Here is a 14031-nt window from a genome sequence, read left to right on the forward strand (position 1 = left end):
AAATTTTGTCATTGTCATGGAAGCGACAGTTTTGGATCTCATCTGTAGGACGAAATGATTTGGATTGTTTACCAACTCTGAATGAATGATTTCCTTGAAGAAAATGGATACAAACTTGATGAAGATATTCGCAGCGACATTGCAGATCATCTCCGCGATTTATACACGGAGATCATTAAGTATTTTCCAAACATCAATGACAACAATAACTGGATTTGAAATCCATTAAGTTTAACAGAAATGCCAGTCAGTTTTTCTACACAAGATTATGAAAACCTAATTGAAATCACTTCAGATGGCCAATTAATACAAACATTTAAAGTTTCTCTGATTATATTTTGGAGTGACTTATGTCAAAGTCAAGAATATTCATCTTTATCAAGATGCGCAATTCGTCAGCTGTTACCCTTTGCCAGTACATACTTGTGCGAAACTGGGTTCTCGAACTATGCAGCAATGAAAACAAAATAGAGAAATCGACTGAATGCTGCGCCAGATATGCGAATCCAACTTTCTAGTATTAAACCAAATATAAAAAGAATTTGCCAAGAAAAGAAAAACCACTCTTCGCATTGAAAACTATGAATATAATTAATATTATTTGATAGTTTTATTTTTTGTACATATTTAATATGATTTTTGTTGAATATAAATGAATGGTGATCTCATGACCGTATTAGCATCTTATTACTGCCAATTGTGGTGTACTGGCAGTCTGTGTGTGTTTGGGTGTGTGGGGTTTTTTTTTGTTTGTTTTTTTTCTTGACAAATTTAATCCCTGGCTAGGGGGTTCCTTGAAATTTTTCTGAGTTTGAAAGGGTTCCGTGGTCAAAAAAAATTGGGAAACACTGCATTATGGTATTGCTATCCTTCCTTCTGCACTATTGCCTGCAGTGCTGGGTCCTCAGTCAGCAGCTGCTATTGAAGGCAGCAGTGCAAAAGTAAGAGTGGTGTGATATGATATTGCTACTGTTACTTCTGTGCTACTGTTCGTAGGTCACTGCCTTCAGATCTGTGCACCTGACTAACAGCTACCACTTTATGGCCATGCCAGCTCTGAAGGCAACACAGAAGTAAAGGTGACAATATCATGAGCCCCCCCCCCCCTTGCAACTCCCTTTTGGGTCAGGATGCCTAATTTGAGAAACACTCCTTTTCCCTGTGAATCTGTATCATATAAAGTAAAAAGCACACAAAATACCTGATTTCACAGGGAGAGACTAAATTTCATGGTCCATGATGCATTTTTCATGGCCGTGAATTTGGTAGGCCCTTAATCATTGAGGTAGAATGTCACAAAATAGATCATTGCAACTTCAGAAGCATCTGAGAATCAAGGTAAGAGTGAAACTGTCCAAGGAAAAATGACTATCCTAGAACATTCCTATGGGTTGTGGCTAAATCAAGCTCTCCTTAAGGTGGTGCTACAAGAGAAATGGGATGATAACTTCTTCTTTTAGCATTGAAACCTGGAGCTCCTTGGATCTACATACAACTTTGATCTACCTTTCGGTCTTAGATTTGAAAGCCAGAACAGACCATTGTGATAATCTATTTTGAGGAAACAGTAACCACCAAACCCAATAATTCCAGCATCAAGCCCATTAATTTGACAAACGCTCCTAGGCTGCGTCTACATTGGCAAGATTTTGCAAAAAAGCGACCGCTTTTGCGCAAAAACTTGCCGCCTGTCTACACTGGCCGCGAGTTCTTGCACAAGAATACTGATGTTCTAATGTAAGAAATCAGTGCTTCTTGCGCAAGAACTATGACGCTCCCGCTCAGGAATAAGCCCTCTTGCGCAAGTGTTCTTGCACAAGAGGCCAGTGCAGACAGGGAACATGAATTTCTTGTGCAAGAAAGCCCGATGGCTAAAATGGCCATCGGAGCTTTCTTGCGCAGGAGTGTCTACACTGGCACGGATGCTTTTGCGCAAAAGCACATCTCTTGCGCAAAAGCACATGCCAGTGTAGACACTCTCTTGTGCAAATACTTTAACGCAAAAACTCTTGTGTTAAAAGTATTTGCGCAAAATCTTGCCAACGTAGACGTAGCCCTACAGCCGTGGTCCCCAACACGGTGCCCGCGGGCGCCATGGTGCCCGCGGGGGCACTGGCATGCGCCTGCCAGGTGCTCAGGGCTGGCCTGGCCCCGGGCACATGGCGCGGCGCTTGCAGGGAGCGTCGGCCCCGGGCACTTGCGAGGGGGGAGCGCCAGCCCCAACCCCGGGCGCGCGGCGCTTGCAGGGAGGAGGGGGAAGCGCCGGCCCCGGGCGCGCAGCGCTTGTGGGGGGGGGGTCCGGCCCCCCGGGCGCGTGGCTATGGGTGGGCCCCGGCCCCCCGGGCGTGTGGCTATGGGGGGGCCCCGGCCCCCGGGGCGCGTGGCTATGGGGGGGGCCGCCCCCGGGCCCACAGTGTCCCTGCCCCCTGGTGCCCGACAACCTCAAAAGGTTGGGGACCACTGCCCTACAGTATATATTTTAGAAAAAAACCTAGTCTTGATTTAAAGACTGCAAGTGAAAGAGAATCTATCATGTCCCTAGGTTAAGTTGGTCTAATGGTTAATTACTTTCAATTAAAAATATGTGCCTCATTTCTTGTCTGATTTGATTTAGCTTCAGCTTTGTCATTGGACCTTATTATGCCTTTGTCTGTTAGATTACAAAATCTGCTTATACCATCTCTTAGATAAACTAAATAAATAGAACTACTTAAATCTCTATCAGGCACATTTCCCAGACTTCCCTGTTTTACCCTAGTGGCCTAAAGATTGATATGGAAATGAAAAAAGTGATGAAAGTAATGAGCTAACAGAAGGAAACAGAAACATTAAAATGCAGATAAAGATAGTATATTAGAAGAGCTAATTAAATCTAGCAATTAATTCCACTGAGAAGAAAAAGAGCTTTATTACTATGTATTATGTGTTTGGTGTTTCATAAAGCACAAATGTCAGCTGTGAAGAGGAGTCAGTATATAATACAAAGGCAAAGAAGTTAACATGCATGGGTGGGGGGTCAGAGGAGACAATAATAGTGATTTTAACCTTAACTCATTTGTGGAAAAGTGTGTTTGAACAGGGACTTGAACACAGGAAGGAAAGTAGTTTGGTGAATAAGGCTGAGGAGGACTTTTCATGCATATGGATCAGTGTGGAAAAGAAACAAAGATTAGAATAAGAGTAGAAGATGAAGAGAGCATCCAGGCTAGCATCACTAGTAGGTTCTTTAACAAAATATTTGAAAGGGAAAACTCACATCCAGTGCTGTAGATGAGATGTTATTAATAATAATGTGTTAAGGTAGCATTTTGGAACCAGAGCAGTTCACAAGAACATGTCTCCCAGTAGAAAATAAAAGTCTAATCGATAAATACAAAAAAAATGTTCCTTTTCCCTAACCACAATGGGCCTTATCATTGACCTCCATAACCTCAAACTCAGATTTCATTAAAGTGGATTGGCAAAACTGCTTAACACATGCAAACTCCTTTTGTTCATCCCAGACAAATTGAGCTGATATCCTAAATTTCTCTAAAGATTTTCTTCAACATCTTACTTTCTGTCATGTAAAAATGTTTAAAGGAGTTATAATGCAAAGAAACACCACAGATACAATGTGGGTTTAGAAATTAAGAAAGCTCAGCTGCTGTATGAAGTCATGAGCAAAAGACTCCAACACTAATGTTATCCTAACCACATCAGGCTTCATGCCCTAGGCAGATTGATGCTGTAAGCAGATTCACAAAACCACATGTTGCAAATAATCCAGAAAAAAAAACCCTTAAAGGATATTGTTTCTCAACTCCTGAGCTATTTATTTCTATTTTACACAGATAGTAAGGCAAACACATGCATGCGCTGTACACTATGAAGCACTCACACAATAAGAAAAAAAAATCACCAAACATGACAAGGAATGAAAGTTAGGAATTCTGGGTTCTATGGTATTGGGTAAATTACTTTGTTCTTTTGAGTCTCAGTTTCCCCATCTGTATAATGGAGTAACAATTAACAATCATGCAGAGGTGTTATGAAGTTTATTCTACTGGTGTGTCTAAAATGTTTTCTGGATCACATATGAAAGCTGCTATGGAAGTATTTAAAATTACCCATAAATATCTAGCATCTAGTTTTTCAATTCCTAAGCAAACTTCCTTGGATATCTAGCAGTGTCATTGTTTGCTAAGATCAAGGAAGGACTTCAGGAAATTGGACAGACTTTAGATTTCATGGGGCTTGCTCCAAAATAAGTCTACAATGTCAGTTCGAGTGGATGGTAGTTGCAGGCAACAAAACCTAGTGCGTCCCACAGAACTTCACTATGGTCTCAGCAGAGGCTGCTATAAAGACCTGTATTATACATATGTCATAAGAAGAGTCAGAGAATACGTTTGAGGACACTTATTTCCTTATTAAATAACAATTTGTTATACCTGATCATGTCTGAATCTCGTCTGGCCTAGGGATGCGACTGTTTAACTGGTTAACCTCACCCTTCACAGGTGAGGTTTACTGGTTATGGTTAACAAACCAGAGCTGCAGCTCCCCCCACATGCTGCAGAAAGGGGGGGCTGCTCCGGGCCTGCCATAGGCAGGAGGCATTCCAGCCCAACCGGACCAGCCCTGGGCAGAGGCGATCCAGCCTAACTGAAGCAGTCTCCATCTATGGTGAGGGGGACACTCCAGCCTGGTCGCAACCCCCACGGCCTCCATAACGCTTAATCAATTAACTCATTAATTGTGATTTTAAATCCCTAACCTGCCCTTGGCCTCTTCCATTCCTAATCTATCCTTTCCTGTATTTGGATGATATTTATTGGTATATATTAGCATAACTGATAAGATATTATGGTAATGGAAGACAGACAGCACATACACCCATAATCATAACAGCGCTTTCCTCCTATCATTGCTGTATTACAATTATTTTAAGCTCTAAGAGTATTTTACAATTACAAGAAAATAGTTACTTTGGTTCTCTTCTTTGGAAAGTTCAGGCATCTGCACAATCGAAAGAGGAGAGTTCTCTACAAAAATTGAGCAACTGGAGTTCTGAAACCAGACTTTATGAGAAAAGAAAAACGAAGTATGTGGGCCAGATAATTATATACATTAGATAATTATAAAGTTTTCACAGTTTTAATGAAGGGCTCTGGTGAGTATTGTTTTATCCCTACTAAAGTATACTATTTATTGTGCATGTGATATTAAACATTGACGGTCAGTGCAAAGTGGCAGGCATATTCTGGAAAAGTCTAATTCCAGGCCTCAATCAGTACCAAGCAGTCAGTTTCCATCTTTAAAGCTGCAGGTCACAATCTAGTCTCATTTCCCCTGAGAATTCTGAGACTGACATGACAGATGGCTGTGCTAACATGGTAAGCGTCACCAAAGTCCATTAAAAAAATCCATACAGGAAACTGAAGTCACAGCTATGCTAAAAGAGAGAACACCTCCCAGAAATAAGCTTCCAAGACCACTGTCACATTCATGTTCAGTAAAACTATTGGAAGAGAACTTACTCTTATATGAATCCAATGAAAATAAAGAACTCGGTCAGGACACTTGAAACTTCAATATCTTTTCAAAAAAGATCATGTGCCCATGAAAGTCCTATAATGGAAGTTCTCTGTTTATCTACAAGATAGATACTCCATGGGTAATGAAGAATAATCTTCCCACCCTGTGCCTCAATCCTGACTTACACAGACCACCTCTGGTGGTGAAAGTGAAATGCAATTTATGTGGCATCAATCTCTGCTAAGATAATAAGGGGGCCAATTAATGGCAACTGTGATAACGCTAAATGTCTATCCAGTGAGAACAAGACTTAGACAAAACTACTTATTTTCCATAAACTACCAAATAGCTGATGAGGCCAGTTATGGCCTAACTTTGCCCCCACTTGCCATATTAGATTTATATTCCTAAGGCGAAGGATTTTCAGCTCTCAGCTGACTCTCAGACACCTGCAAATACCCTCACGTAGCCTTCAAAAATCAAGGGACAATGGGTTTTATGAATACAAATTTTAAAACTTGTATGTGCACAGGTGTCAGAATAATTAAAAGACGTGCACAGGCATTTATCACAGATATTTAGCAAGTGTTTGCATATGAAAATTGCAGACACGTGTAATCATATATGCATACGCATAAGCAAAAACTGGTTAGGTACCTACCTGGAAATTACCTTAAAAGAGTTTGAAAAAAATGTTTGAAACTGATAACGGATGCTACAGGCCACTGTAACACTTACAAAGTGACAGATTTGTAAGTGTATTATTTTTGTAATATTTACAGACTTTTCAAAAAGTCAGAAGATGGGAGGTGATTTTAGTGGGAAACAATCCCACATTACTGTCTCTACCTAACTGTCCTCTGGACAAGGTGGGGATTGCACATATTAGGGTATTGAGAATTCAGGGCTCAAAACATTTATAAAGGAATCAAGAGTCTGGCTGGTGTGAAATACCCCAAAGACAGAGTGAATTTGTTACATGTGTTTCCCATTTTTCCTTAGCTCCCATGCCTATCCTAGTTTTTCTTTTTACTAACTTACAGAAGAGATGAGTGTATTTACTCCAATATTTTCCTTCGGTCTATCTGCAACGGTCTCCTTCCCTCACTGTATTAACTAAAATGAGTAAGCAAAAGCTCGCGGCGGATACGACAAGCTTCAGAGTCCAGTGATTCCATTTGCTCATATTCCTCCTCTGGTTGCTCCATCTGTCCAGTTGCTGGAGAAGACCACACATCTAGTCCATGTTCAAGAGAGATGTTATGAAGCACACAGCATGCCAGAATGATGTGGCTGGATTTCTCTGGAGAATACTGCAGGGTTCCTTTGGATCCATCCAGGCAACGGAACCTGGATCTAATGGTCCTGAATGTCTGCTCAATGACATTGTGAGTGGCTGAATGTGCCATGTTATAACGATATTCTGCGGTGGTTTCAGGGATATGCAGAGGGGTCATCAGCCATGTGCGGAGTAAAAAGGAGCTGTCACCTGTCAAAGTTAAAAATAAGAGTGCTAAGAAAACAGTAGCAACAGCAAAGATTTCTGCTCTTTATTCCCAACTGGGGAGAGTAAATTTAGGCACCTATTTGTGGCCAGTTTCCTTGCACCATGGGTACAGACTGACTTCATTGACTATAAGCACAGAAAATGAGAGACTCCAAACAAATGTGACAAAAATTTAGTTAATTTGTCAATGAAACCAAGAAAGAGAAAAATCAAGATATTCCACTTCATGAGAGTAAATTCTGTAAAAATGTCGGAAGAGAGTTTTAGGATAATTGAGTCAGTACACCTAAGCAATGAATTTCAGAACTTAGGATCAGGACTAAGTGTAGAATACAAGGTATGTGCAATTCATTTTAGAAAAGACAGCATAATAAGGATAAGGACTGTGATGGATAAAAGGAGTGCTGGCTAGCACCCAGTGACTAAAGGGTTAAACTCAGGTCGCTAGCGGGTGGTGTTGCCTGAAAGCCAAAAGAGCCAATGGGAGACAGTGCTGAAATTTGAATTGTATATACCTTGCCTGGTTTTTTTTGTTTGTTTTTGGCCTATGAGTTAAGCAAGGAGTTGGGAGACAGAATGATTTAAACCCAGACAAGAATACCACGCCTCCAAGAAATTCAGGGGCAAAGAAGTGGACTGAACCACAAAAGGATCATGAGTTAATAAGGGAAAATGTGTATATAGCTGTGATCAGGGAATTTTTCTTTGTTTTGATTGTTTGGTTACACTTCTCTGTGTGAATCCATTCCATTTAAGTGACAGGCCAAAGAACTATGGTTCTTTGTGTGTTTGATGTTCTTTTCTTAGTTGCTCTGTAACACCTAGCAACCACGTATGCTTTATCAAGTATATCTTTTTGTTTTGTTAATAAAATCACCTTTTTTTAAGGCGATGATTTGATTCTTGTGTCTTTGGAGGTAACAGAAGGTCTATGTATGTGTGCCTAAGAGTGGGAGGTCAGCTACCAAAGACTGCAGTTTGTTTTCTCTTTATTCCATGCTCTCTTGTGGTAAAAGAGCTTGGGAGGGAGCGGGGGGGGGGGGGGGCGGACCCCTCTGGAAGAAGTTCAAGTGTTTTCTTCCTGGGTTCAAGAAGAAAGGGGTTTCTTTTGTATCAGCTGGTGGTGGCAGCTACCTCCCAGGAGATTTGCAACTTTGGGATGCTTTTAAGCAGAAGCCTATAGAGGCAAGGTCTCTTGTGGGACCCCAACTTCTGTACTCAGAGTGCCAGAGTGGGGAACAGCCTTGACATGGAGTACAAAACAGAAAGATGGCTATATACAACCTCGGTAATTAGATTCTATGGGCACATCTACACAGCAGGGCAAAAGTTGAATTAAGATACACAACTTCAGCTATGTCAATTATGTTGCTGAAGTCAAAATAGCTTATTTCGGCTTTTGACGCTGTCTACACAGCAGGAAGTTGAAGGACGAACACTCTTCCTTCAACTTCCCCTACTCCTCGTGAAATGAGAGTTACGGGAGTTGGAGTAAGAAATCCTCCATCTTGACACTATTTCAAAATAACGGCATGCTGTGTAGTCACAAACTTTGTTATTTGGAAATAATGTTAGTTATTCTGAAATAGTGCTGCTGTGTAGAGGTACCCTGTGAAAGACAGAGCAGGAAATCACTGCTCTTCCAGTCCTATGTGAGCCAAGAAGAATACACCTTGATACTCAGATTCCAGGATGAGTTTGCATGACTGAAGTTAGAAAAAGTATTTTCACTTGGAAACTGTCAGTTAGTTTGGAGTCAGAGAGATGAGAACAGTGGAACAAAGTTACTGTCAGTATAGAACCACATTTTAAACCTTCCCTGATATATATTTTCCATAGAACATTGCCCTAAATCACTTGTATCTGGTATTTATGCTTGGGTAGGTGCATTTATATGGATTTATTAAGACAAATTAGAAATACCATGTCTTATTTGCCAGTGGAACCAAGAATGACTTGTATGAAAACACTTTGGTTGCTTGTTTTAAAAAACAAAAATATCAGGGCTTTTCACACCAGGAGTCTGTTTTGCTATCTTTCCAACAATCAAAAAGCAGCCAAAATGCAACAAACTTTTAGAGGAGATAAGAACTGGAATTAACTTACCAAGTAGCCAGCCATCTTTGTGCAATCCAGCTTCAAACTGGCTGCTAAGCGCTGCTTGCTGCAGCACAGTGCAGTCCGGCAGGCTGCCTGGCCAATGTGTCTCTGCACTCAGCAGTGATCCTCTAGCATCACACACCATCAGACAGTTTAAAGAATGCAGACCCTTTCGATTCACATAGGATAGGTCCTCAGCATTGGGAGCTTTGATTGCAACATGGGTGCAGTCAATCACCCCTAGCACTGCAGGCATCCCAGCTAACCCATAGAAGTCATCCTTCAGACTCTGCACAGAGGCTTCATCCTCTGGGAAACGAATGAATTGTGAGGCTCTTTCCACCAGTGCTTCAGTGACACTGGCAACACAGCGGCTCATGGAGGCCTGGCTGATGCCAATGGCATCACCCATGCGAGTCTGGAAGGAGCCAGAAGTGTAGAATCCCAATGCAGCAAGAATCTGTGTCTCTGGACTGATGGCTCTTGACCTCTGCGTAGGGCGAGAGAGGCTGGCTCCCAGAAGATCCACAAGGTAGTAAATGAATTGTCGGGGAAAACCATACATGGACAACAGGTATTCATCGGTGACATCCTTCAACTTGAAGCGATCTAGGGTTCGGTGTCCTCGGCCATAGAGCAAGAGGTCACAATCAAGAATTGCTATTGGAACAGCCATAGCCAAAGCTTGGGTGAGACTTGGAGCAGCTCTTGCTGCAGATCTTTTCCCAGTGCTGTCACCTGCATTGAAGTTAATTGAAGGGAGACTCAGAACTCAGTTTAAGAAGTTCAGGCTTTCAACCCTATTGCCATCTTCATTCTGCCCAGGTGACATAATTGGCAGCATAGTAAGAAACACACAACTCAGAGAAACTAGTCAAGATAATCTCTTTCTATTAAAAAAAATGTTTTCTTTAAATGCTGGGATCAGTTTCACTAGCAGAGGGAGGGTGCCCAGGAAATTGAAGCAGTCAGTACACAGTATGTGCGTAATAGCAGTCTGAGCTTCCCTACAGACCCATCAATATCTCAAACCTTTACAGAAGGGACTTTCTGCAGGAATGAGAAGGGAGTTCAATCTCCTTGGCTGTGTCTAGACTGGCCAGTTTTTCTGGAAAATCAGCCGCTTTTCCGGAAAAACTTGCCAGTTGTTTACACTGGCCGCTTGAATTTCCGCAAAAGCACTGACTTCCTACTGTAAGAAATCAGTGCTTCTTGCGGAAATACTATTCTGCTCCCGTTCAGGTAAAAGTCTCTTTTGCACAAAGCTTTTGCGCAAAAGGGCCAGTGTAGACAGCTCAGATTTGTTTTCCGCAAAAAAGCCCAGATCGCGAAAATGGCGATTGGGGCTTTTTTGCAGAAAAGCGTGTCTAGATTGGCACGGACGCTTTTCCGCAAAAAGTGCTTTTGCGGAAAAGCATCCGTGCCAATCTAGACGCTCTGTTCCGAAAATGCTTTTAATGGAAAACTTTTCCGTTAAAAGCATTTCCGGAAAATCATGCCAGTCTAGACGCAGCCCTTGTGTCTTCTGCTGCAAAAGCCAAAAACGTGGCTAGGAATGGCAGTGGTTTCTAAGTTGTTAAAATCGCAACAAACTAATCTCACATACACAGTACAATATTCAGTCCCTACAAGTTTACGTCATATTTAGAATACCAGTCTGAAACTACACAATCCACAGGCAACTACTTTATTTCTGCTCCATCACTGAACCAGTTAAGCAAGTTGGATGACTGTGTTTTTTTCAAAGCTAGTTTTCTTGTGCATAACCTAAAGTGGCTGTACCTGGCATGCAGTTTATGTAGATTATTAGAACAACAAAACTCAAGAGCTGCTATTACCAGAAACCTGGAGAAATAAAGTCTGCCCTTCAAACTCAAAGTCACAAGTTTCAGAGTGTGATACTATGGATGTGTGTGGGAGTTTCCTTTGACTATGTCAGATCTCATCAGAAGCTACAGTAGGAGCATTAAATACTAGCTAAATGCAAATATATTCATATATATGAAATACATGGGCAGCAAGATGAATTTCACCTTTAGCTAGCACCAGCATTTCCAAAGGGACTAATGCCAAATGTAGTTGATATTCTATCAGATGTACTTAGGGCTTTAAAATATACCATACACTTACTAGCCACAGACCAACATGAAGGTTAAAAGTCCTCTGGAAATGCTGAGGCACACCCTAATGAGAAACCCAGTGCACCACACACACTTTTGTGGACTTACTGCATGCAGGAACAACAGAAAGAGTCCACCCTCCTCTGCAGATGGGGCAAAGGACAGGGGATAGTTTTCTCCTTTCCTCTCTCTCCATCCTGGAACATGGGAATTGCCAGACCCACACAGACCAATAGTCCATCTAGTTTGCTATCCTATCTGGCCAGTTTCCAATGGTTCAGAGAACAATGTTAAAACTCCCATAATGGAGAACTAAACACTACTGTGCCTACTAAGGAAGTTTCTTCCTGGCTTTAGTCAGTTAGTGGTTTCTGTAATGTCCTGAAGCATGAATTCATTTTTACTTTACCTGTTGTGTTCTTAATATGGGCATTAATACACAAGTTAACCGTAAAAAAGCTAAGGCTCCTTCCTTTGGGTGGGAGAAGGAAGTGAGCATATTCCATTCAAAGCTCAACTCTAATAATATCCACTTTAGTGTAATCATGGCTCTCTCTTTTTTAATGTACCTGGAACCTTATTTATTTTAACCGTGTTTCCAAAGCATGCTGCACTTTAACTTTGTCCAAGTGCATGACACAGTGCAGTGCCACGCCATGACCAGGGTACTTTCTATGCTAGAAGACAGAAATTTGGCTTTAACAACTAGGGAACTAATATGTCGGAACAAGGTCCCCTGATATGGATGCCTTTGCGGTGTCGTTAATCCCTCTAGCAGCTGCCTCCAGATGCCCCTCAAGTTACCAGGGGATTGGTGGGTGGATAAAATACAGAGGGAGGGAGGGAGGGAAGGAACGCAAGGATAATGGAAGTGAGAGTGGATGGGGGTCCGACTCCGAAGCGTAGGAGTGAGGCTCTAGGGGTGGAGGACGAGGGGTAGGTGGGGAGGGGCAGAAGTGAGGGGACAGATGGGGAGAGCAGGAGAAAGGCGGCGGGGCAGACGCAGAAGGCGGAGAGGGCCGGGGTAGATGGGGAGGGCCAGAGGTGAAGGGGCAGATGGAAAGGCCGGGGGGTGTCAGAAAGGGAAGGACCCGCCTCAGCTGGGCTAATGGTTGGGGGCAGATCCCTCCCCCGAGCTCTGCCACCCCCCTCGGCCTGGCCCGGGATTTACCCCGCGGTGCAGGGGGCGGCGTCCCCCGTGTCCCCAGCGCCAGGTCCCCCGCCCGGCTCCGAGAGGCGGGGCCCGGATCCCGCCCCGCACAGCGCGGGGGCTGCCAGTTCCCAGCAGCAGATTCCCCACCGTGCCGGGCTCCTCTCACTCCGGCGCCGACGCCCGCCGGGCCGCGCCTCCCACACCCACCAGCGCCGGCCGCGGCGCCCGGGCCCAGTCGGGAGCGAGCGGGGAGGAGCCGGGCTCCGTGCGGAAAGTGCCGCGGCGGATGCGCAGGCTGCGCCCCTCCCCCGGCCCGAGCGGATGAAAACAAACAGCGGCGATGGCGGCGGCGGTTGCGACCAGGGGGAGCCCGGGGCCCTAGGAGACCAGGACACGCCACAGCCCTGGGCACGGCCCCCGGGCACCCCCGGGCCCGGAGAGTGGGGCCCCCGCGGCACCGACATCCCCTGGGCCCTCGGGTGTGGGGAGCCTCGCTCCAGGCCTTGCGCCCCCCTGGGCCCGGCAGCGGGGACCCCTCGCTGGGCGCGTATCGGCTCCCGGCGCTCAGAGGCGGGGGCGCTCCCTCCCGGGCCGGGGGCGTAGACCAAGAGCCCGATCTCCGAGTTGCGCTGCCCCCAGGCCGGGCTCAGCCCGCTGGCAGTGAGAGCAACGCTAAAGGGGCTCGGGGCACAAGCGCTGTGAGAGCGGGACGGAGCCCACAGGCCAAGCTGTGAGGAACGTCCTGGAGCCCTGTACCTAGAGCTGGACCCTGAGGAGAGACCTTCGGTCGAGACTAGGACCAAGCTCTGACTGGGAAGAGAAGAGACCACAGAAGATACCACGGGCTAAAAAATTAGGGAGATCCTAAAACTCAAACAGCACCTAGTCTCCTGGCCCAACAAAAAAGCTAGTGAGGAGGATCCCTGAGGTCCAGTTGGGCTTGGCCATGCAAAGAGACTAGGCTCAACCAGCCCAGCCCCTGGTCCCCCGGCATGAGACCCAGAGCAATCGCCTCTGTCTCCTTCCTGCAGGTATGGTCGAAATGGAAGAAAGTACAGAAGGTAGACCCTGTGCCTTGGTACCCAGTCTGTGTGGCGCTTCTAAATGAAGTGTCAGTCCACTGTCTGCTTGGCATTCTGTGTACTGCAGGAGATGAGAGGGATCCTGGTGCGGGACCTCACTCAGACTAACTCTTGGATGGGGACTGAGTGAGAATCTTCTTCAGTTCATGAAGATTTTTGTTCAGAATTCTCTTATCACATAGTGTTACAAAGTGAATCTTCATCTGTTGAAACTAATTGTATAGATACATCTTTAGAGCATAAAGACTTTAGCAAAAAGCCCTAAATCACTTAAATCAGTAGTCTAGCATTGAGAGAGCTATATTATAGGTGTGGTATGGGAGAGCACTTCCATTCTTGAATCTTAAAAATCTCTTTTCAGTTTCTTGTAAACATGCTTAAAGTGTTTATTATTTGGGCTGAAACTTTTATGCTTGGTCACTCCAGAAGTGAGATTTTTGGAATGTTTGTTAACTTTAGTTGCAGCTAAACAGATTTACTGATAGGCAGAGAAATTGTCAGGTGCTTTTTGTTTACTTGAATGATTAACCTGACAGAATCTGAATGTTG

General features: G+C 44.2%; 2 protein-coding genes across 13 annotated transcripts in view; one reads left to right on the forward strand and one right to left on the reverse strand.

Moving 5' to 3' along the window:
• Positions 1 to 3789: 3789 nt before the first annotated feature.
• HARBI1 (harbinger transposase derived 1) lies at positions 3790 to 12660 on the reverse strand. 4 transcript variants are annotated; one of them, XM_075927616.2, is made up of 3 exons: positions 12548 to 12660; positions 9134 to 9865; positions 3790 to 7009 (listed from the first exon to the last, which is right to left on the reverse strand). In XM_075927616.2, exons 2-3 carry the CDS (start codon positions 9801 to 9803, stop codon positions 6633 to 6635), a joined length of 1047 nt encoding a protein of 348 aa, XP_075783731.1. In that variant the 5' UTR covers positions 9804 to 9865; positions 12548 to 12660; the 3' UTR covers positions 3790 to 6632. The 4 variants fall into 4 exon arrangements, with proteins under 4 accessions (XP_075783731.1, XP_075783730.1, XP_075783729.1 ...); XM_075927615.2 differs by having other exon boundaries at positions 9134 to 9944; positions 12419 to 12553; XM_075927614.2 differs by having other exon boundaries at positions 12419 to 12551.
• A 37-nt stretch (positions 12661 to 12697) lies between these two features.
• The window catches only part of ATG13 (autophagy related 13), a 45134-nt gene continuing 43800 nt past the window's right edge, over positions 12698 to 14031 (forward strand). For 3 of the 9 annotated variants that reach the window (XM_006117292.3, XM_075927606.2, XM_006117298.3), the window contains exon 1: positions 12703 to 13431. The gene's annotated coding sequence lies outside the window, so the exon portion shown is untranslated. Of the gene's footprint in view, positions 13432 to 14031 lie in introns of all 9 variants that reach the window. The other 6 variants (XM_006117293.3, XM_006117294.3, XM_006117296.3 and 3 more) reach the window with 5 other exon arrangements.

The sequence above is a fragment of the Pelodiscus sinensis genome, chromosome 5, assembly GCF_052426305.1.
Source record: "Pelodiscus sinensis isolate ZL-2025 chromosome 5, ASM5242630v1, whole genome shotgun sequence".
Classification (NCBI taxonomy): domain Eukaryota; kingdom Metazoa; phylum Chordata; order Testudines; family Trionychidae; genus Pelodiscus; species Pelodiscus sinensis.

Coding starts and splice junctions, on each gene's coding strand:
- HARBI1 (XM_075927613.2), bottom strand. CDS start 11,488: ATGGACTATTGGTCTGTGTGGGTCTGGCAATTCCCATGTTCCAGGATG. Junction 9,866..11,355: donor TTCTGTTGTTCCTGCATGCA/GTAAGTCCACAA, acceptor ACTTCAATGCAG/GTGACAGCACTGGGAAAAGA. Junction 7,010..9,133: donor CAAAGATGGCTGGCTACTTG/GTAAGTTAATTC, acceptor TAACTTTGACAG/GTGACAGCTCCTTTTTACTC.